This window comes from Mytilus galloprovincialis, chromosome 5, assembly GCF_965363235.1.
Source record: "Mytilus galloprovincialis chromosome 5, xbMytGall1.hap1.1, whole genome shotgun sequence".
NCBI lineage: Eukaryota > Metazoa > Mollusca > Bivalvia > Mytilida > Mytilidae > Mytilus > Mytilus galloprovincialis.
This window is the reverse complement of record NC_134842.1, coordinates 35,239,016-35,264,321: the sequence shown is the minus strand read 5'-3', so window position 1 is coordinate 35,264,321 and position 25,306 is coordinate 35,239,016. Positions and strand designations below refer to the sequence as shown.

Below are 25,306 nucleotides of genomic sequence, written 5' to 3'. Positions count from 1 at the left end.
TTCTTCAATTGTTGAGTACCACAACGATTTAGCTTTCATGTCACAATCTATTTATGTTAGCATGATCAATAGGCTGTTGGATTTTTAATATGTGAATCCCTAACCTAATCCTAGCTTTATTCATGTTTTAACTTAATCCTTTAATAGGTCTATCAAAGTAAAAGTAGGTCACAAGGATCTGTTATTGCTTCTGTATGAATCTATACTTACACTGAGTGTTCCTCTATCAACAACTTTGGCCAGGTTGAGATCAGATCCACCACATAAAATACTGTCTCTACCTAACCACTGGCAGCAGTATAACTGAAAATAAATAGAAATTAAAGTGTTCCATTCTTATAAATATTGATTAGTTATTACCTCCCTTACCTACTAATTTCTTTTTCCACTTTCTTAAAAAACATATATAAAATTTAATTACTTCCTGTTGAACTGTAATCATTCAAATCAATGCAATGATTACTATCTCTCACTTTCATGTCTCATCAGAAGCCAGTATAGATGATATTCAAATATTGTTAAATGAAAGTTCACAAAATCGTGCCATTACACTAAAGGAAAGACTGTTAGGTCATGTTCATATTGACCTAACCTCGGTGTTGTGTTAGTGTAACTCACACATAAACTAAACACAGTTACGTTTCCATTGATAAAACTCAATGTTTACATGTAGTTTAAATCATGTTTTATCTACATGCAGTCGATAGTCAATGTAAGCCTTGTGTAGGTTAAGTGTACACAAAACTAGGCATTTAGAACATTAATATTAACATGTATATTTAAGGAAGAAACGATATTTTAATAAAACTGATATTTATAACAATTACTAATAAAGATTTTTACAGAAATATTTGTCTACACTTGATATATTCATTTGTTTTTAAAAAAAAAACCTTTACATAGCTTTTTTAACCCCTTATCAAGACTCAAAACATCATCACTGTTGAACACATAATTCATTTGAAAAGGTCTTCCCGAATCAACTGTACGTACACAGAAATATTTGTCACTGGTCTTTACTCACACAACAATTCATTTTGTTTGTCTAGTATCTCAGATCCGTGAAAATGCACTTTGAAATAATAAAAAAATAACACAACATTACCACTCCCTTTGCCTAATACTCTGAAGAAATACAATTTGAAACAAACTGAAAAGATAGAAATGCAGTGATCCTTAACATCTCAATCCTTTTTCTTCGTCTGTAAGCACACTGCTGCAGCCTACGTTTTCTAATGGGTAATCGAGACATCTTAAGTACCTTTAAACTATTGCAAATCATCCAAAATGACTTTCATAAAGGAGCAACAACTTAACTTCAAAGTTTCATGAAGGAGTAACCACTTAACTTCAAAAAGGGGGGTGGAGTATTTTTTTTTCGAGTCAGAATTTATTTCACGCGGACTATTTTATTCAGTTTTTTTCAATGCTGGCAATCAGATATTTTTTTTTCAATATTTAACACTATTACGTATGGGGAAACTCTGGATTCAGAATGATTTTCTATCATCTATATGACCAGAATTTTTCATTTTTTTTTATCATATAGGGGATCAGAATATTTTTCAAGGAAAAATCCATCCCCCCTTTTTGAAGTCAAATGATCGTTCCCTATATGCTAGAAAAAAATGCATTCAGTTCTACGTAACAAACATTAAAATGGCATATAGTTTACAAGTGTGAACAAATCTTATGTACAGGTAGATAAACAAGATGTATAGATGTGAGCAAATTTAATGTGAAACCAGTGTACATTACACTAAACTAATTGCAAACATGTTTACTGTACATGGTGTTTGGTGTTAACACGGCCTTACTCAACCAATCAAATGTGGTAGACTAGTTTAGCTGTTTTTTGTGGTTTGCCTGTTTTGTTTAGGCTGTGTGTGTGTGTTTTTTTTTTTTTGCTCTCTGTTTCATACTTTTGTCTCTAAAAACTTCTGGTCTCAAGTAAACTTAATGAAGGTTATCGGTTTTTTCAATATGCCATTATTATATGGCCAGTAAAATCTTATCATAAGTTGGGGTTTTTTTTTACAGAAAAAAAATGAAAAGTCAAACTTGTATACATTACTACACACATTTTAAAAATCATCATCAATGGAAAAGTAATATCATGTCATTACAAACCTGTGTATGACCCATAGGATCTGGTGGCACATCTTTTATTTTCTCTGCTGATGAAAAATCCCAAATCTGGAATGAAAATATATTGTATTACATAAAACATTTATGTTTATTTTATCTATGCAGTTTTCAAAACATTATGCAAGAAAAGAAAACATAAAATTTGATGTGATCTTTTGTAAAATTACTGGGATTGCATTATTTTATTTCTTGGATACATATTATCATGAATATTGGAAAAATTGTATTTTACATTATACTTTATTTTGTAAGTTTCTAAACAGGATTCTGACCAAGCTGGTTCCAGTTTCCAGAAGTACAGTTTACAATTATCTGGGAGCATTTGTTTGATAGTTTTATTAATGTACAGTATTGTTAATCATTTCATACACACATAAGCATGTCTTTCAAGTACATCTTATAGCATTTAAAATGTCAAATACCTAAATGTAAATGAAAGACACAACCAGGATGAATACACGTTACTTTTGAATTAAATATAAAAGGTCTATCTTATTACCTATTTTTAAATTAATCTGAGTATTTGTTAACAAGGACATAGCATTTCTTCTATGCATACAAAGTAAAGCATATATAATAATTTCATTGCATTTATTATGTAAGCCTTGACATTTTACCTGTAAGACATCTTTCTTCCTCCATGAACCAGTGAGAATGTGATTGTTATAAGGGTCTATGTCTAAGGCATCTCCACAGATATGTGGACCATGTAGGTATCTGTAAAATATAATGTATGGACCCATGAGAATGTGATTGTTATAGGGGTCTATGTCTAAGGCATCACCACAGATATGTGGACCATGTAGGTATCTGTAATATATAATATATATGGACCCATGAGTATGTGATTGTTATAGGGGTCTATGTCTAAGGCATCACCACAGATATGTGGACCATGTAGGTATCTGTAAAATATAATATATGGACCCATGAATATGTGATTGTTATAGGGGTCTATGTCTAAGGCATCACCACAGATATGTGGACCATGTAGGTATCTGTAAAATATAATATATGGACCCATGAGTATGTGATTGTTATAGGGGTCTATGTCTAAGGCATCACCACAGATATGTGGACCATGTAGGTATCTGTAAAATATAATATATAGACCCATGAGTATGTGATTATTATAAGGGTCTATGTCTAAGGCATCACCACAGATATGTGGACCATGTAGGTATCTGTAAAATATAATATATGGACCCATGAGTATGTGATTGTTATAAGGGTCTATGTCTAAGGCATCACCACAGATATGTGGACCATGTAGGTATCTGTAATATATAATATATATGGACCCATGAGTATGTGATTGTTATAGGGGTCTATGTCTAAGGCATCACCACAGATATGTGGACCATGTAGGTATCTGTAAAATATAATATATGGACCCATGAGTATGTGATTGTTATAGGGGTCTATGTCTAAGGCATCACCACAGATATGTGGACCATGTAGGTATCTGTAAAATATAATATATGGACCCATGAGTATGTGATTGTTATAGGGGTCTATGTCTAAGGCATCACCACAGATATGTGGACCATGTAGGTATCTGTAAAATATAATATATGGACCCATGAGTATGTGATTGTTATAGGGGTCTATGTCTAAGGCATCACCACAGATATGTGGACCATGTAGGTATCTGTAAAATATAATATATGGACCCATGAGTATGTGATTGTTATAGGGGTCTATGTCTAAGGCATCACCACAGATATGTGGACCATGTAGGTATCTGTAATATATAATATATATGGACCCATGAGTATGTGATTGTTATAGGGGTCTATGTCTAAGGCATCACCACAGATATGTGGACCATGTAGGTATCTGTAAAATATAATATATGGACCCATGAGTATGTGATTATTATAGGGGTCTATGTCTAAGGCATCACCACAGATATGTGGACCATGTAGATATCTGTAAAACATACATGAAATTTATTATAAGTGCAATAAACAATTTATCTGGACTATTTTGTCCCATTATTAACTGAAATAATGAACACTTCTTTGCCATACGTGATTGATGCACCTCCAAACCTAATTCTGTATGTGCCTGTCCCAAGTCAGGAGCTTGTAATTCAGTGGTTGTTGTTTGTTGCTGTGTTACATATTTGTTTTTCGTTCAGTATTTTGTACATAAATCAGGCCGTTAGTTTTCTCATTTTTATAGTTTTACATTTGTCATTTCAGCAATTTTATAGCAGACTGATTTTCTTCATTGTTTGAGGGCGAATGTGACCTGTAGTTGCTAATTTCTGTTCCATTAAATTGGTCTCTTGTGGAGAGTTCTCCCATTGGCATTCATACAACATCATCTTAATTTTTTTATAATGTCTTGAAGTTTAATTCTTTTTTTTCAATTTTCCTTTATAAAGGACATTTAAGTCGTAATGTTAGGCTGCCTTTTTCTGGTGTTTTATCTTGAATTAGTCTTTGTTTTTCTTTATTTAGTGATTCTTCTTGAGTGGCAATTCTTATGTAAAAGTTTAATCTATTTATCATACTGTTTTATATTATACTGTGAATAGTGACTATCTGTCATATACTAACCTGATGGAATGTGGCTGTCTGTCATCCCAGTACTGAAAAAAATAAGTAGATAATATTAGCTAGTCATATCAACATATATTTTCAATCCTTTTTCAAGAGAAGAATTAAACTTATTTTCATGAAATCTACTTAGGGGGCCATAAGCATCAACACAAACAGGATAAATTTCAGCTGAATAAAACAATTTAAAAAAAAAAGAAGGAAATAACATGCTGTATTACATCCATTCTTAGTAATAAAGGTCAAGGAGTAGATTAATGGTATATATAACAGGTTGTATTCTTTCTAAATGGCTTTTGTCTTTTCTCCAAAAACTGTCAGAGAATGCCATATTTTTTGTAGATTATTTCTTTAAATGGAAGACAGAAGAAATGTGTTATCCTATCCCCTATGTAAAGTTGTACTGTCCCATCAACAAAATATGAAAGGACACATTTTTCAAAACTGACACTACCATTCTAACCCAAGTAGACTGCCATCCTTTCCCTTGCACTAATTTATACATACATGAACTGTATTATCCCAGCCACCTGTTAGGAAGACATGAGGTATTTCTGGATGATATATAGCTGCAAATACTCTAAAATGATGACCATCCATTTTATTTCGATTATCACTGTAATAGAAAATAAACACAGCGTTTAACAGATTTAATTTGTATGTGAGGAACAAAACATGTTCTGGACACTGTAATTCTTTTTTTTACTTAGACAATGTTAGATCAAATGATTGAAATATTAAATCTGAAGAAAAGTATATCATTTATTTCTTTGCTTCTTACAAATCTTTGAAATATTCTAAGCCTTTTCAAGTTATCATGTGAGCTGCGTCAGTAGAAATCGACCTTTTCAAGTCCTCGTGTACGTGTACATGTATAAGATGTTGACTCAGTAAGAACACAAAATAATAGATGAACTTTGGTCTGTGTTGTAGATTTTTCATACCACTAAATTTGCAAACAGTTACAGAATTGGCATAGAGATTTTTCAACCCTAAATATGTTACAAGATGTATTGAGATATATTCACTTGATATACATTAGCATTCATGTAATATTTTAGGGAAACTTTTTATATAGACAGTAATAGTGCATTGACTTGACATATCAACGATATAAGGATGAAGCTTAGAAACGGGGAAATGCGAGGCTATGCTGAGCTATTTCCTCGTTTCGGGCCGAATCCTTATATTGTTGTTAATGTCAAGTCAATGCACTATTATTGTCTTTATACTGCAATCTAAAAAAAACATTTTCAACTGTTGTTTAATGTGTTAAGGTTATTTATTTGATTTAAATATTGGGGGAAATACCCTTTAAAAAGGCCTCACATCATGCTTGCGGAGAAATATACAACACAATGAAATTTACATTTACCTGTTGAAACCAACACTGGATGATGAACGAAATCATTTGAGTATAGACTTAAATATCAACCATAAGCATAAAACATAATGATTTATAAGTTGCAATAAAAAAATATTAACAAATTAAATATGTTTTCCAATAATTGCAAAAGAAACAATGTTGAGTCGTTCCACGCATCGTTGTATGCATTTGAAACAAGAACAGGTTGAAGAGGTCGTATGAATAATTCAATATTATTTCGGCAATTTCTATTTAAATATTCATGAGGAAAAGTGATATCGGGTCAGTGACTGTATATGACATAGAAATATACAGTCAACGCATTTTGACTGCTCAAATAGAACGAGTGCAGTATAAACATATATATATTAGACTCGTTTAATATATATATATATATATATATATATATATATATATATATATATATATATATATATATATATATATATATATATATATATATATATATAAGTACGCCTGAGTCAGTGACAACCCTACATTCAAGCATGCCTATATATATATATATTTATAGGACTTAGAAATGCTGTCCCCTCAATGTCATTCTGGTACTTTCAAAACTTGTTTAACTAACCAATCTTACTTACAGAAATTCATGACTTTGACAATTATTATATTTGACATTGAAAGTGTTTTACCCCCAAACATTAAGCTTGCCATAGCATACATGTAATTGGCATATAACTATTCTAAGAGGGTGGTAAAGGGTTATTTTCGTGCAATGTGATCGCCGTTTTTAATTTCGCGTTCAACGTGTTTTTACTTTTTTATTTGACGTTCATTCGTGCAAGACGGGTACCTCGTTCAACGTGTTCTGCTTATTTAATTTTACGTGCATCGTGATTTTCAAAGTCTTATTTTGCGTGCTCGGTATTTTTGAAATAAAATTCAAACACTTGGCAGGGATCGTCAAGAAATACTTTTTTAAAAGTCGTAAACCAATTATATCATAAATGTGTATACTAAATCGGGAATATCAAGTAAAACAAAGAGTTAAATATACAAGAAGACAGTGACTCAGTCACAAAAGGTTCAAATAAAAGTATTTATTTTTCGTGCAACGTTCATTACAGAAATTATTTCACGTTCAACGTGAAATAATGTCTTATTTCACATTTTTTTCGTGCAAGCACCCCCCTTTACCACCCTCTTCTAAATTTTAGATTTTTTTTATTTGTATAGAGTTTGGAGTTGATGGAATTAACTAAAACATATATTTACCTTGGTTCTAATGTATTTAGTTTTTTCTTTGTTTCTTCATCATATATATTAATTTCTGTTGTATCGCCAGTGGTTATGAACTTGGTTCCCTCTGGGTTTAATGCCACATTTAGTGTAGTTCTAACTTCATTTATGGTATGTAAACATTTCCCTGATGTGTAATGCCAAATCTTTACATGGCCTGATGCATCTGTTAAAAGAAATCAATTGCATCAAAGAAGTTCATAAAAAAAAAAATGGTTCTTATATGTTTGTAAACATGAGAAAATGTGGTATGATTGCTAATGAGACAACTGAGACTCTACAAGAGATTAATTGACATATAGGAAGTTAAACACAATTAGACTAAGCCACACTTAAAGATATTTTGGTTTGCTCAAACAACACCCAAAGGAAGAAAAAAAAAAAATTTCAAATCAGAACAATAAGATATTTGGATAAACAGCTCTTTTTTCTAGGTTAGTAGGGTTAATTATATTATTAAAGGGCTAACATTTTTTTTATGGCCCTACTTGTGACTACTACAGATATAGAGATGCCAAACGACTACAACTAGAGGCTTTTAGTAACCTAAATCACTCAAAGGACACAATTACATCTCTAAAGATAACCAAAGGGATAGGGAAACTCAAAGTTGGAAACAATGTGACAATGCCTTGGCAAAAAAAATCAAAACAACTATAAGACACAATATTAGTCTACAAAAAAACAAAATAGGAAACCAAAGCCAGAATAAACAATCAAATGTGAAAAATATACAGATGACCATTGGCAACTATTGATGGCAATACCTTACCACTGTATGCATACATGCATTTGAATAAGAGTCAAACAAATATAGACTTTAAAATACAATCAGGCATTTGGTAAAACAATTATGCATGATAATACATGTAATTAAACTCATCATAGATACCAGGACTAAATTTAGTAAATACGCCAGACGCGCGTTTCGTCTACAAAAGACTCATCAGTAACGCTCGAATCCAAAAAGGTTAAAAAGGCCAAATAAAGTACGAAGTTGAAGAGCATTGAGGACCAAAATTCCTAAATGATATTGTCATTATTTTAAGAACTTGACAATTAAAAATGCATCAGTAATTTATGCATCATTAATTTATTTCAACATTTATTTTCATACTGTCTTCTTTCATAACTATAAATGTCCTCTTTGAAAAATTTATATATTTGAATTGATGTATTCAAATTGATTTCAAATCATAATCATCAGTAAAAAGATCAAAATGTTGAAAATTCTTCAAAAGCACTGTTAATTCAAAACTTGAATATTGATATAACCTTTAAAAACTTTATGATATTAATATTTGTAATATTTATACCGAATAATAACCAAACTTTTTAACTCTAATGCATTTTGCAATATAATATCATTCATGTGATTGTATAACATAAGAATAAAGAATTGTAATGTAAAATATGCAAATCCAGGCATGACAAAATTTACATGTTACATATCATTTAATGTGGTTTTAATTGATGGGAATTGTTAAAAACATTCATTCACATCAATGATAGCATAATAAACATGGCTGAAAAAATCTGTGCAATGTACAACAAAAATCCCTCATTTTAGTAACAATAAATATCAATGTCAAGAAATAGTTTTATGTAGACTTCTCACAGAGTTTTATAATTTCTTGTGTTTCCAGTCACATCAAATTTTTACTCAAAGACCAATTTTAATTATTTTAATTGGTAGATTTCAGACCCTGAGAATGATAAATGTGCTTGAAAGTTTTATGACCCCAAGCGATGTGCTCTTGTTCATAAAACTTTATTTTGTACTCAAAAAACAATTTCAGTATTTTGATTGGTTGATTTTAGAGTCTGAGTACAATGATAATCGTGCTCAAAAGTTTTATGAGTTTTTAAGGAATGGACTTAACTATAAATGTAATAAAGTTACAAAAACATTTATCAATAATTAATGATTTAATTTGTTCATGACAAATTAATCTAGATAACAGATCATAACCATTTAATTAAACTGTATAATTTCCTGTTACAAGACAGGCCTACAAAAGAAACAAATGGATTGTTTATTTGTGATAAAACTTTAAACGATCAAAGTCGATCAAGTCGATTCAAGATTGGCCAGCTTTAGGAATTGGATTCAATAAATAGCTGTTTATCTGTGTGGTATTTACGCAGGAAAATAAGTAGATGTCAAATCAATATATATATAACTTTAATGACACTTCAATGATAACACTAGATAATTGGTTAAGTATTTTTAGTTTTCTATTGCCTTTGAAAAATGCATTTCAGTTTTAATATGTTTTTGTACTTGGATGTTAAGTCTAGATAAACAAACATTCAAAACATGAAAGTACAAATTGCCTCCTTGATGGCCACGTTCTATACAGTTTTATTTGGATAAATCTTGAGTTATATTATATATATATATTTGTAAAATTTGGACAAAGTCCAAAACAATGATGTCGCCAATAATTTTTATCATCAAGTGGACAGAATTGTTATTATCTCACTACATGTATTATGATTTTTTCAACTACTTGCATGGCTATTGGAACTGGACTGTAATTACTTTTAATTTAAGGTGGCACCTAACACGGTACAGGGAGATAACTCTGTAAATTCAGCTAAAAGTTTAAATTACTTTGTGTTTTAAGGGTATATTAAGCTTCTCAGTGATCAAAATAAGTGTTGGTCAAACTGCTATATAACCAGTATAATTTTTCTAATAAAACAGTGGTTTAAATTTTTTAAAATTTTTATATTTTTGTCAAAGGGTCGAAGTAAATACTTTGTCAAAATTTTATGAAAATTAAACGAGCCAAATTAATTTTAGTGAAGGTGTTGGGTACCACCTTAAGTTAGTTAGTACAAGATTGCATTAGCATATTCACAGCTTTGACTAGACGTAGAAAATACTGTCCATGTAATGTTAGGCCAAACAGAATTTTGTATGATAAGAGGGCCACAGTGGCAAAGTGGGTTAAGTATACAAACCAAATAAGAAGATGTAAAGTGATTGCCATTGATACAACTTTCAACCAGAGGCCAAATAACATAAAAAATGAACAACCATAGGTCACTAAACGACCTTCAATAAAGAGCAAAACCAATATTTCATAGATATAAATAGTTTATTTTTCTTTTTTTTAAATAAAATATCAATCAGTGCGCATCTTAGGTAGTAAGTGTAAAGTTGTCATTCGTTAACAGTCTGAGAAATAAGAATGTGTCCATAGTACACTGATGCCCAACTTGCACGATCATTTTCTTTGTTCAATGGACCGTGAAATTGGGGTAAAAACTATTTAGGCATTAAAATTAGAAGGATCATATAATAGTGCATATATATATGCATACTAAGATTCAAGTTGATTGGACTTCAACATCATCAAAACCTACCTTGACCAAAAACTTTAACCTGATGCGGAACAGACAAACACTGATGGACGAACGCACAGACCAGAAAACACAATGCCCCTCTACTATCATAGGTGGGGCATAAAAACATGCCCTTATGCAATGCCAAAATATAGGTATCGATAGATTGCAGGACGGTACATATGTGCTAGATGTGACTATAATTCCAACCAATTAATCAATGATAACCATGACTTTTCGATATCACAAACTAGTCAAAACATTTACTAAATTTCATCATCGGTATAAGGACATCATTCGTAAATATAGCTCAACATGCAGACTTCTTATATGTTCAAGTATTTCACATCCAATTTTTTATGGAAATATTCTTTACACTGGTAAAGCACAAAAATGTCAGTATTCACCTCAGAAACTAACAAAAACCTTTAAATAGACTTATCAAGAAGGGCTATAGAACTTTACGATACTGTTGTGAGGTCATTAATATTTTGGCGTTAATATTGATTCATTTATAGGGTCTTTGCATCGGAACTAAACACCTTTATTCAAAAAACAGTTGTTGGCATGACACGGGTTATGTTCTTCTCATATATGTTATAATGGTATGATACTAAACCCTAACGGGAAGGATTGTACCTGATATTCATATGATGAAATCATAATATTTCAATAAGTTTAATTGAAGTCTGGAGCTGCATGTCAGTTAACTGCTAGTAGTCTGTTGTTATTTATGTATCATTGTCATTTTGTTTATTTTCTTTGGTTACATCTTCTGACATCAGACTCGAAATTCTCTTGAACTGAATTTTAAATGTGCGTATTGTTATGCGTTTACTTTTCTACATTGGCTAGAGGTATAGGGGAGGGTTGAGATCTCATAAACATGTTCAACCACGCCGCATTTTTCCGCCTGTCCCAAGTCAGGAGCCTCTAGCCTTTGTTAGTCTTGTATTATTTTAATTTTAGTTTCTTGTGTACAATTTAGAAATTAGTATGGCGTTCATTATCACTGAACTAGTAGTATATATTTGTTAAGGGGCCAGCTGAAGGACGGCTCCGGGTGCGGGAATTTTTCGCTACATTGAAGACCTGTTTGTGACCTTCTGCTGTTGTTTTTTCTATGGTCGGGTTGTTGTCTCTTTGACACATTCCCCATTTCCATTCTCAATTTTATGATAACCTGCAAGATACTCCCAGTTCTTGTACTCAGTAAACTCTACTGCAACTTAAATTCAATTTTTCAGACAAAATCTTAAGTATGACAGTTGCATTCCTTTTCATAATTCCTTAATTTTTCATTAACTTGACACCAGGATTACAACTGCTTCAAACCTTTGTTGCATTTGTGTTTTAACATTGACCTTGATGAATCGTTAAACTGACCTTGTAATTATCTCTATAGTTCGAATCAAATTAATTCAAAGATTTATCAATAAGATTTGATCAGGTTATAAACATCGATACTGTAATTCTACAAAACATCTTTAAACATAACTGTTCATACAGTCATTTAAAAATATTTTTGGTACATTGGTTTTACAATGAGTTTAATGAGACCAAATATCTTGGTGCAAAATTAGTCAAATCAATATAGCTTTAACTGTTTGAACATTGATACAAGGGATCTCCACAGAAAAATTTTCAAGACAGGAGAACTGTTTTAAATTAGCTATTTTAACCGCTGAAAAATTTATGAGTTGACCATGGTGATCCATGGATGCTATCAGATACGCTTAACTTGAAAAAATGCAGCTAATACAATGTAGTTGAGTTTTTAAGATTTTTCATATTTTGACACAACTGATTCTTAGGAAAACTGGAAATTGTATATTTTATCTTTATTGCCATACAAACACAAGTCTCCCTCAATTTTTAAACACTTTACATGTAACAGATATATTTGCAGTAAGTATAGATCTATTGAGGCTCTTGCATCATCACAAAATAAATTAAGATATACTTACATGAAGCTACTAAGATATGAGAATATTCTTCTTTTTCTAAACTAGAAAATATGCGAAATCTGATTTGTGTGACTGGAAGGTGATGTTTTAATGTGTCTTCGTCTTGTAAACTGTACAATAACTGGCTATTATGAGGATTAAATATCTGAAATCATAAAAGAAAACATTATTTCATGGGAATAATATTTATTGTCTTGATGTGTTGTCTATTAAGGAATTTTGCATTGAATCATTGGTGGTTTGCTTCAGAATTCATTCACCTGAATTGCCATATGTCATATTTTCCCAGTGGGCACTCAACGTTGTGACAACGTTGAAATTTGGTTGAAATATGGTCGTGACGTTGATCGACCTAAATTCAACGTTGATCTAACGTCATGGTATTCAACGTTGAATTCACAACGTTGTTTCAACGTTGAATTTACGTCGTTAAAATCAACGTTTAAACAACAACGTTAATTCAACGTTGGGTTAACGTCAGTCAATCGAGACAGAAAAATCTTATTGTCAAAATTGAAGGGTACAGATATATTGGATGAGCAGATCGAACAAGGAGCAGTGCTGCAGTATTATAAACGATTGGATAATAAGTGTCTAATCTAGAATTTATAATACTTATAAGGGGGTCCACTGACTGCCATATGATAAGCGTGAGGGGTTTCCTCCTGTCATGCTTCCATGATCCCTAAATAATCAATCATTTTTTCCCACAAAAGAAGGGGGTAGACCGCAATTGCATTGTTTATGCATGGAAAGGAGTTTTGGACAAGAACAAGTGGTCAGGAGACATCACAATAACAAATCGGCTTTTTCAAATTAATTTTGTTTTGTGTTTATTTTTTTAAGTATCTTTAAAAAAAATCAATTCTAACCAATTATTAAGAAGATCTAATTTTGGTTTATTAATTATCTATATTTTGGGAGATCTCAAAAACCTGTTCATGCTATTTTAATTATATGTATATCTGTATAGATATGATATATTCTTAGTTTATATTTTTTAAATCAAATCGATTTTTTTTAATTGCTTTCATTCAATTAAATAAATAGGTGAAATTATTCGGTATATTTATTTAATTATTTTTACCGATTGATATTTAATATATAAACTTAAAATATCATCGATGTACAATGTAATCATAATAGACATAATAATTGAGAAGTTTTTAAATTTTCGCGGTTTTTCAACTGGAGTTCCGAATATTTACATTTGGATGCGCACGCAAGCACGCACACCTCTTTTTAACATCCGTTTAGAAAAATTTGAAAATCATCCCCGAGAAATTATCGCACCAGACTGATGAACAAATAGTGAACAACTGCGTCTAAGGAATATAAAGAAGATAGAAGACTTTTCTGTATAAACCTCTTGATATAAGCGTAAGTCTATTTTACAGTTAAATTAACGAAGAATCATAATATAAACAAACACATTCAAATTATTTATCAGATTATCTGCATGTTTACCTTCATAGAAATTATGAGAAGGTCTTATCTTACTGAATCTAATTCAGTTTCATTTCAAAACATGATTGCATATATCCTCTAATTAGCAAACTAACATAAAACATATCTAGCCATGCACAGAGTCAGTAATATCAGAAAAAGGGGGAGGGGGTGTCATCGAAAACTAGCCATTCGTTCCAATACAACTCGATATGGTGTGTGACACCAGAGACATATAATACATATTGTATTATATGTCTCTGCTGACACACATAGAAATGGTCTGCTCTTAAACACTATTTTGGTCTTTTAGATTTTTTCGTTAAATACCTCTCATCTTTGATAGTTTTATCTGTATATGAACATTATGGATATTGGCAAACACAGATCTGGTTTAAAGGATTCATGCTTTGTCTTGTTATTGATGCAAGCTGGTACAATTGTTTCAAATGAACATGTTGTTTTCTATGATTTAAAATAATTGTTTAATAATTGGTAAAATTTGATAACATTTCCGGCTTGTAAAAGTACACAACTTTATTTATGTAATTCAAATTTATGTTATTTCTTTTCCATGCTTTCAGATGCTGTTCTAGTCTGCCACAAAGAGACACCAGAATCCAAAATATCCGCGCAGTGATCAGGACATTTGAAGTGTGCCCCACAGAGAGCAGAAGGAGTTTCTAGGCCAGAAGAATAAATCATTAAAACAAAATAAATTTTTCATTTTAAAAACCTCTTTTTTTTTATTTCTATAGTCAATTAAGTGCCAGTAAAAAAAGGCAGTGAAATTTAGAAATAAGTTATTTGGTGCATCTTTTTTTCTCCGGTTTACTCAATTGTATCGGGTGTATGGATAATGATTGAATGAGTAAACAGCTTGGTGATGGTATGGTTTGTTCCAAATGCCTTCAAGATGAATAAAAAAAACATACGGTATACCCTCAAAAGTCAAATTTCAGATCAACAAGTATCAATAAAAATGAAAAAAAGACAATAAAAAAGAAGTAAATACATGAAATATCGGCTTACAAAAACTTAAAATGAGAACATCTTTTTTTATGGTCCTGCTATGTATTCACATAAAACAAAGGAGGCATTTTGTGTCACTGTGTCAAATTTGCTGCATTTACATAATTTTGTATAAGTTGGAAAACTTGATCAACCAGAATCAAACCAGTGTGCTGTAGTAAGTTTTTCTTTTTTCCTTTGCTTTGAGAAATTGATGTGCTAGAAAAGTAAGCTTTGTTAATATTGATATATTTGATTTCAAATAAAATGTTGATATTGTAACTGTCTCTTCTCTTTGTTTCTGATTGTTATTGTCTACTATTCTCTTTTGGAGTCCCTTGTTGAGAAAGGAACTGTTGATGGACACTAACTTGAAATAAAACTTGAAAGGGGCTTTTTCATTTCATAATTCAGTTATCTTGTTATTGTATTTGAACACGTGCCAATAAGGATTAATGTACACCCCAAAACCATCACTTCAACCAACCTACAAATGTCCCAACTACAACCTAACTCGACCTGATTTCAACCTAAACCAGACCTGATTTCAACCTAACTCGACCTGATTTCAACCTAAACCCGACCTGATTTCAACGTCACTGGACCCGATTTCAACATGTTATCAACGTCAATACAACGTTGAAACTGCAACGTTGATTCAACGTCAGAATTTCGACGTCATTACAACTTTCAAAACTAACCCAAGTTTCAACGTTGTAACAACGTTGAAGACTGACTTTGGATCAACGTTGATACAACGTTTTGTGCCTGCTGGGTTACTTCTGACTGACTTACTCATTTATGGAAAAGAATACTATAGTATAAACATGAATAGGAAACAATATGTTTTATAGGTTTCATTAATTAAGTTGTCTCACCAACATATATATCGTGTATTTCAGGAGTATAGCCCTGTATGATAGTGAAGTTTTGAATGCAAGAATTTCTCTCTAAAATTGAAATTAATGAGTTATTCCAGTTCTTAGAAAAGGTGAACATAAACAAATATTACCTGGATAATAATTGTGTTTAAGTTAGTGAAGGATGGCTGGCGGGCTGACTGGCTGTTAAGTGTCCAGTGGCAAGTTAGTTAAGGACAATTATTGAATTAATGAAAGTAATTAAGGGATCTTAGTAGATATGAAATTTTTAACATCTCAAGTTTGTCGTGTGACAGGGAAAGTTTTCCCATTTGCTCACCATTGAAGTAAACCAGTAAATATTATTTCTAAGAAAGGGAAGTTAACCAATATCATATTGCAATCAAAATGTCATATTCACAAAAATTATGCAATTTATATATATCTTTATAAAATTATTTCACAAGATAAATTCAGAAAAATCATGCTCAATAAACACATGATAAAAGTCAATCTGTAAATATGGGTTGTAAATCGATGAGTTGAAGTGACAGAAACATAGCAACGCATATAATCAACAGTTGACAACTTTCATTCAGACAGCTGTAAGTTTACATAAATCTGACAAATTATAAGTGCTCATTCAATATTTAAAGGAGGTCACATAGATCAGAAATTTAAATACTTGTTTTAAAGGCACTTTATCATTCAAAATAAACATAATACTTGTTTTGAATGAAATTAAGTTATTATCTACAAAAAATACAAAAATTAATCAACGATTTTGTTTGAACATTACTACTTTAAATATTTATTAGTTAATAGTTGTAAAATTCTAATGTAAATAGATTTTAAACTATAAGATCAGACTTGTTGACATATAACTTAATGTACTTATCATCTAAAGTATACAGAATGATTTAAGTTGTTATTATAAGGCACAGTATTATTCTTAAGTAAAGGGCATTGCTTATCATACGTTTTTTCCAAGGACATGAAAACTAGAATTAAAAAGAACTGCATCCAGCGATGATGCTTACTGGTACTTGTATTACTTTATGGTTTATATATATAAAAAAAATAGTTAATATAGATTATTGTTTTATAATGTTGATATGAAAAATTTTTTTTGCACTAGTAAGCGTAATTTGATATACATTGCATAAGATTATGTTTTTATGACGGCACTTAGTATTTATTGAATAATTTCTGAAGTAATGCAACAGATACTTTGCTGTAAGGCAGTGCAGAAAGCTTGCATTCTAGCTTTTTTTTTATATTTATATATTTCCATACTAATTTGTGACTTCAAAATGAATTCTTTGTTTTATGGTTGTTTTATGTCCAGCGCAAAAGTAGTATTCTAAAAATGAAAATTTTGCACAAACGTTATGTGCTCTGTCATGCAAACATAATTTTTCACACAAACGTCACAATTCAATGCTTGTACATATATTGAGGTTGGTGTTGTTTATTCTTTAGTTTTCTATGTTGTGTCGTGTGTGCTGTTGTTTGTTTGTCCTTTTCATTTTTAGCCATGGCGTTGTCAGTTTGTTTTAGATTTATGAGTTTGACTGTCCCTTTGGTATCTTTCGTCCCTCTTTTGTAGAAATATGAATCCAGTGCTTGTACATAGGCTAACAGCCTAACATACTATATAGCTATAATAGACAATGTACAAATGTACAAATGTAACAGTGTGCAAGAAGACTATTTAGACCCATAATCAAAGCAGTTTTGCTCTTACTTCTTATTAAGTATAAGGTCTTGGTTAATTGACCCTGATTTAGATTAAACCCATGAACTACCCAACCAAGGCAAGCTGATAATGCCTTTTATGTCTCTGGTTCAGAGATGTCTCATTGATTGTCATTGACCATCATACCACATCTTCTTCTTATTTATATATTAAAAGGAAATGACAATATAAACATGTACATGCATGAGACAACAACTCAAAACTCAAACAAGACTTAAAATACCTATATGGACCTGACTCATTCCCAGATCAAATATAAAATTCATTCACTTCATAAGGATTCATAAAAATTTTGATGAAAATGTACAATTTAAGTGTTGTAAAATTTCAACCTATCACCTAGCAGGAAATGGCTAAATGAATACAGCAGATGTAAACATCGCTTACACTACAACTTAGCATTATCAATCTTTAGACCAAATATTAAATCATTCACTTTCATAAAATTTAAAAGACAAGAAAACTTTGACGAAAAATTATCTTTTGGATGGACACGTCAGATGGGTGAAAAGACAGACAGACAGGGTTGAGCAGTTACTTATAACTAGACCTGCTTCTCTTTTTGGCAACATGGGTAAAAACCATTACATCTCTTGGTAAATATCTCATTTACAAGACAGACAAGACTGAGGTGTCTATAAAATATGTCAACTCATGCAATTTATCTTATACAGCAGTCCCACTAGCATGACTAGGCCACGATCGCACTACAATCTGTGAAAAAAATGCAAATTTTGCTGATCTTAATACGATCGTGTAGATCGCAGTAAGGTTGTATCCCGGTCATGGTGAGGTCTTCAAGATAGTGATGAGCGTGGCCAACTTTGAACTTGTTCAAAACAATCGTGGCCGGTGCAGTCATGTGGCGAAATCTGGGCGTAGTAGAAGCGTAGTGAAAGCGCACTTAAGTCCTGGTAAGATCGTGAAGGTCGCTGTACCATCGTAGCGAGAGCATGGGGAAAGCGTGATTCTATTCCAAGAGCCTTTGCTACGATCTCACAGCGACTTTATTACGACCTCACTACGACCATCAAGTTATCACTGCGACCCAACTACGCTTCCACTACGACTATACCACGTTCACAACACGCTGTTCAAGACCATAGTACGATTCTAGCACGCCCTTGTCATCCTCGTCATGCTCTTCTTACGACCTGACTACGTTCATACTACGACCATCATTCTCATTTTCACATAAAATATATATCAAATCTTTCCAGGTTTTGTTTGTCTGTATGTGATAAGGACTCCTTGTCCATTTTCTCTAATGGCTCAACCATGCTTCTCGTTTTTATATAGATCAGACCGATGGTTTTCCCGTTTGAATGGTTTTACACTAGTTTTTTTGGGGGGCCCTTTATACAGTGTAGCTTGCTGTTGGTGGTTAGATCGTGTTGCAATTTGATAACTTGTGGTATGGTCGTAGTGAGAACGTGATGAGCGTAGGAAGATCTTGATAAGCATTGTGAGGTCGCAAAATAAACACGTTGAGAACGTGGTGTAATCGTAGTGGGATTGTTGTAGAAGCGTAATGAGGACGTAGTTGCATCATGAAAGTAACACTCATACCGCGACCTCACCACGATGTGAATTTATTTTAGATCGGGGTGAGCCTGGTGTGATTGGGGTCTAGTGGGACTTGGGCTTTACAGCTTACAGAAATTAAATTCAGGGTTTTCATCAATATATTTATTTAATGCCAATATGTAGAAACAGGTTTTCATTTTAATTTATATATACACAGACTTCACAGTGCTCTACTGTAAATTTGTCAAGGCCATGCACCAATTTGTCATTTACATTAAACTGACATGAGCAGTCTACCAACTGTGATGACCTTTAAAATGGTAAACAAGAGTTATTTTCATGGGCTGATTTTTTTTAAATCTTTAAATTACTTCTGAATACATTACTATTAGTACTACAGACAAAATACACAAACAATTAAAGTGGATTCAAGAAGTTCTATACGTCATTGGTGCCAAGTTAAAATTATTCAACATAAATTGTTAATTATAAACATTCATCAACATTATATCATCAATTCTCAATTTGTTAATTATTGATACATAATTGATCAGAAAAAAAGGTTAATCTATGAAAAATCATGATGCCTCTGTTATTTTTTTCCAATAATAAGCATGATACATTTGTAGGTAGACAAGATCACAGTCCACTGAACAATTAAATGTCTGGGGAACACAATATATTTTATCAATTTATCACAGGATTTTGTATAAACAAGACTTGACAGCTAACATTCAAAGTATATGATGTTTTCTTTTTTCTATCTATAAAAAGGTAATTGCGATTTAATAACTATAAATAACCTTGTTATATTGACCAAGGTTAAACTTCTGAACAAGGCATTTAATATTGAACATTTATAATTTTAACAGAATTTTGTAGATTGTAAATACATTTTTGTAACTTAGTGCAATGTAGTGTGTACAAATGGTGTAGGAAGGTATCTAAAAAAACTAGAGGCTCTAAAGAGCCTGTGTCGCTCACCTTGGTCTATGTGAATATTAAACAAAGGACGCAGATGGATTCATGACAAAATTGTGTTTTTGGTGATGGTGATGTATTTGTAAATCTTACTTTACTGAACATTCTTGCTGCTTACAATTATCTCTATCTATAATGAACTTGGCCCAGTAGTTTCAGAGGAGAAGATTTTTGTAAAAGATAACTAAGATTTACGAAAAATGGTTCAAAATTGACTATAAAGGGCAATAACTCCTAAAGGGGTCAACTGACCATTTCAGTCATGTTGACTTATTTGTAAATCTTACTTTGCTGAACATTATTGCTGTTTACAGTTTATCTCTATCTATAATAATATTCAAGATAATAACCAAAAACAGCAAAATTTCCTTAAAATTACCAATTCAGGGGCAGCAACCCAACAACAGGTCGTCCGATTCATCTGAAAATTTCAGGGCAGATAGATCTTGACCTGATAATCATTTTTACTTACGTCAGATTTGCTCTAAATGCTTGGTTTTTGAGTTATAAGCCAAAAACTGAATTTTACCCCTATGTTCTATTTTTAGCCGTGGCGGCCATCTTGGTTGGTTGACCGGGTCACGCCACACATTTTTTAAACTAGATACCCCAATGATGATTGTGGCCAAGTTTGGTTTAAATTGGCCCAGTGGTTTCAGAGGAGAAGATTTTTGTAATAGATTACTAAGATTTACGAAAAATGGTTAAAAATTGACTATAAAGGTCAATAACTCCTAAAGGGGTCAACTGACCATTTCAGTCATGTTGACTTATTTGTAAATCTTACTTTGCTGAACATTATTGCTGTTAACAGATTATCTCTATCTATAATAATATTCAAGATAAATAACCAAAAACAGCAAAATTTCCTTAAAATTACCAATTCAGTGGCAGCAACCCACTAACAGGTTGTCCGATTCATCTGTAAATTTCAGGGCCGATAGATCTTGACCTGATAATCAATTTTACTTATGTCAGATTTGCTCTAAATGCTTGGTTTTTGAGTTATAAGCCAAAAACTGAATTTTACCCCTATGTTCTATTTTTAGCTGTGGCGGCCATCTTGGTTGGTTGGCCGGGTCAGGCCACACATTTTTTAAACTAGATACCCCAATTGTGATTGTGGCCAAGTTTGGTTTAATTTGGCCCAGTAGTTTCAGAAGAGAAGATTTTTGTAAAAGATTACTAAGATTTACGAAAAATGGTTAAAAATTGACTATAAAGGGCAATAACTCCTAAAGGGGTCAACTGGCCTTTTCGGTCATGTTGACTTATTTGTAAATCTTACTTTGCTGAACATTATTGCTGTTTACAGTTTATCTCTATCTATAATAATATTCAAGATAATAACCAAAAACAGCAAAATTTCCTTAAAATTACCAATTCAGGGGCAGCAACCCAACAACGGGTTGTCCGATTCATCTGAAAATTGCAGGGCAGATAGATCTTGACCTGATAAACAATTTAACCCATGTCAGATTTGCTCTAAATGCTTTGGTTTTTGAGTTATAAGCCAAAAACTGCATTTTACCCCTATGTTCTATTTTTAGCCATGGCGGCCATCTTGGTTGGTTGGCCGGGTCACGCCACACATTTTTTAAACTAGATACCCCAATAATGATTGTGGCCAAGTTTGGTTTAATTTGGCCCAGTAGTTTCAGAGGAGAAGATTTTTGTAAAAGTTAACGACGACGGACGACGACGACGGACGACGGACGACGGACGCCGACGGACGACGGACGCCGGACGCAAAGTGATGGGAAAAGCTCACTTGGCCCTTCGCGCCAGGTGAGCTAACTAGGAACAATAAAGTTTATCCATCACCCTTACTTTTGGTTCTTAATATTTAACCGTATAGTATTTGCTTAAAACTGATTGCCATAGAACACTAGCTAGTGCATGTGATGATAATGCATGTTATATCAAAGCATTCTTTTTAAATGATTGATAAACATGTCCAGGGAATCCAATACTGTTGCCCCAACTTATAATAACAAGAGTGCACACGCTGAAATGTCTCGCCTTCTATACTAATCATTGATATTATGTTGATAGTCCTAAGTATAAAGCTAAGCTTTAATACAACTGTCACATAAACTTAACATTAACCAAGATAACTAAACAAAGACCAAGGAACCTTGAAAATGAGGTCAAGGTCAGATGAACCATGCCAGGCAGACATGTACAGCTAACAATGCTTCTATACAACATATATAGTTGACTTATTACTTATAGTTTAAGAAAAATAGACCAAAACACAAAAACTTAACACTGTGCAATGAACCGTGAAAATGAGGTCACGGTCAAATAAAACTTGCGCGACTGACATAAAGATCATAAAATATTTCCATACACCAAATATAGATGACCTATGGCATATAGTATTAGATAAAAAGACCAAAACTCAAAAACTTAACTTTGACCACTGAACCATGAAAATGAGGTCAAGGTCACATGACATCTGCCCGCTAGATAGGTACACCTTACAATCATTCCATACAACAAATACAGTAGACCTATTGCATATAGTATGAGAAAAACAGACCAAAACACAAAAATTTAACTATAACCACTGAACCATAAAAATGAGGTCAAGGTCAGATGACACCTGCCAGTTGGACATGTACACCTTACAGTCCTTCCATACACCGAATATACTAGCCCTATTGCTTGTAGTATCTGAGATATGGACTTGACCACCAAAACTTAACCTTGTTCACTGATCCATGAAATGAGGTCGAGGTCAAGTGAAAACTGTCTGACAGACATGAGGACCTTTCAAGGTACGCACATATCAAATATAGTTATCCTATTACTTATAATAAGAAAGAATTCAACATTACAAAAAATCTGAACTTTTTTTTCAAGTGGTCACTGAACCATGAAAATGAGGTCAAGGACATTGGACATGTGACTGACGGAAACTTCGTAACATGAGGCATCTATATACAAAGTATGAAGCATCCAGGTCTTCCACCTTCTAAAATATAAAGCTTTTAAGAAGTTAGCTAACACCGCCGCCGCCGCCGGATCACTATCCCTATGTCGAGCTTTCTGCAACAAAAGTTGCAGGCTCGACAAAAATTAGGGTTTGTATGTGAAACAGCTCAAGAAATTGAATTGCAAATATGAAAAGTTTTACTTCATTTTATACAACTGTCATACAAGTGAGACAAGTTCACGTTTAGCTACATATAGCTATAGAACCAGTTATTAGCATGATTAGAATATGCCTGTACCAAGTCAGGAATATGACAGTTGTTATCCATTCATTTTATGTGTTTGAGCTTTTGATTTTGCCATTTGCTTTAGGACTATCGTTTAGAATTTTTCTCAAGAGTTTGGTAATCTTGTTGTTTTACTTTTTCCTATGTTCAATTATTGTTTTGTCACTCAATTCTGTGTCTTACTGTGATTGGTTTAATTCATTTGAAAGCTGCTAGCATATCCCTGAACACGTGTTGGATTAAACTCTTATATATATAAAACCTAAGTTAACATGGACTTATAACACTTATCAAGATTAAGAAGTATCAACTGGTCTATAGATAACTATGTTTTGTTTCAAAATCTTTAATACAAAAATTTTAAAAGACCCTTCGCACCTGTAAATGTAATCAATTTTGAAATTCATCCAAGGTCTTTTCAATCTACCATACCTACATGTTTATTTGTTACATATATAATCATGTATAACAAATTCTATAATTAAAATGTAGTTTTTTAAATACATCATGTGCCTTATCACATGCAGGTTTTATATCAAAATAATATAAACAAGGTGTTGAGCAATGACTTTTAATAAAAACACATGAACTAAATATTTACACTGATTTGAGGTTCTGTTTAATTGCGACAACTTTATAATGTATAATTTTTGTAAATTCTTGTTGTCTTTCATGTCTTTCTAGTACATGTACCTAAATGGATTTATTGTTTTGTCAGAGTTACAATGATCAATATATCTAATTCTGTCTGATTAAAGTAATCGGTAAAGAGAATCTCCAATGACAAAAATATGAAGACATGAAGATATGGAGTAAAACCAGGACTTATTCATCATGAATCCAAACTAGAGGCTCTAAAGAGCCTGTGTCGCTCACCTTGGTCTATGTGAATATTAAACAAAGGAAGCAGATGGATTCATGAAAAAATTGTGTTTTGGTGATGATGATGTGTTTGTACATCTTACTTTACTAAACAGTCTTGCTGCTTACAATTATCTCTATCTATAATGAACTTGGCCCAGTAGTTTCAGTGGAAAATGTTCATAAAAATTTACAAATTTTATGAAAATTGTTAAAAATTGACTATAAAGGACATTAACTCCTAAAGGGGTCAATTGACCATTTCGGTCATGTTGACTTATTTGTAAATCTTACTTTGCTGAACATTATTGCTGTTTACAGTTTATCTCTATCTATAATAATATTCAAGATAATAACCAAAAACAGCAAAATTTCCTTAAAATTAGCGATTCAGGGGCAGCAACCCAACAACGGGTTGTTTGATTCATCTGAAAATTTCAGGGCAGATAGATCTTCACCTGATTAACAATTTTACCCCCATGTTAGATTTGCTCTAAATGCTTTGGTTTTTGAGTTATAAGCCAAAAACTGCATTTTACCCCTATGTTCTATTTTTAGCCATGGCGGCCATCTTGGTTGGTTGGACGGGTCACCGGACACATTTTTTAAACTAGATACCCCAATGATGATTGTGGCCAAGTTTGGTTTAATTTGGCCCAGTAGTTTCAGAGGAGAAGATTTTTGTAAAAGTTAACGACAACGGACGACGACAGACGACGGACGCCAAGTGATGGGAAAAGCTCACTTGGCCCTTCGGCCACGTGAGCTAAAAAAGACATCATAGATCTGCCATTGATAAATCTTTTAGTAAGATTTTGGAAAGATGATCATGATGATATGAATATCAGAGACAAACAATCAATTTTAATTAAATGGCAAAATAAAACTTAACTAGAGTCTCTGACCTTGGTCTATGTGAATATTAAACAAAGGAAGCAGATGGATTCATGACAAAATTGTGTTTTGGTG

At 32.3% G+C, this 25,306-nt stretch overlaps 1 protein-coding gene and 1 long non-coding RNA gene across 3 annotated transcripts in view; one reads left to right on the top strand and one right to left on the bottom strand.

Moving 5' to 3' along the window:
- LOC143075705 (uncharacterized) overlaps positions 1-25,306 on the bottom strand; it is a 40,335-nt gene that overhangs the window by 3,375 nt on the left and 11,654 nt on the right. The window contains exons 3-9 of one of the 2 annotated variants that reach the window (XM_076251259.1): positions 12,666-12,810; positions 7,321-7,510; positions 5,223-5,331; positions 4,716-4,747; positions 2,766-2,865; positions 2,131-2,196; positions 211-303 (exon numbers count right to left, since the gene is read on the bottom strand). In XM_076251259.1, coding sequence (XP_076107374.1) covers positions 211-303; positions 2,131-2,196; positions 2,766-2,865; positions 4,716-4,747; positions 5,223-5,331; positions 7,321-7,510; positions 12,666-12,810 — 735 coding nt within the window. Of the gene's footprint in view, positions 1-210; positions 304-2,130; positions 2,197-2,765; positions 2,866-2,905; positions 3,426-4,715; positions 4,748-5,222; positions 5,332-7,320; positions 7,511-12,665; positions 12,811-25,306 lie in introns of those variants that run through there. The other variant, XM_076251258.1, reaches the window with a different exon arrangement.
- On the top strand, positions 13,891-14,846 carry LOC143074459 (uncharacterized). The gene is made up of 2 exons (XR_012977870.1): positions 13,891-14,045; positions 14,696-14,846. It is a non-coding gene; the product is annotated as an uncharacterized LOC143074459 (long non-coding RNA).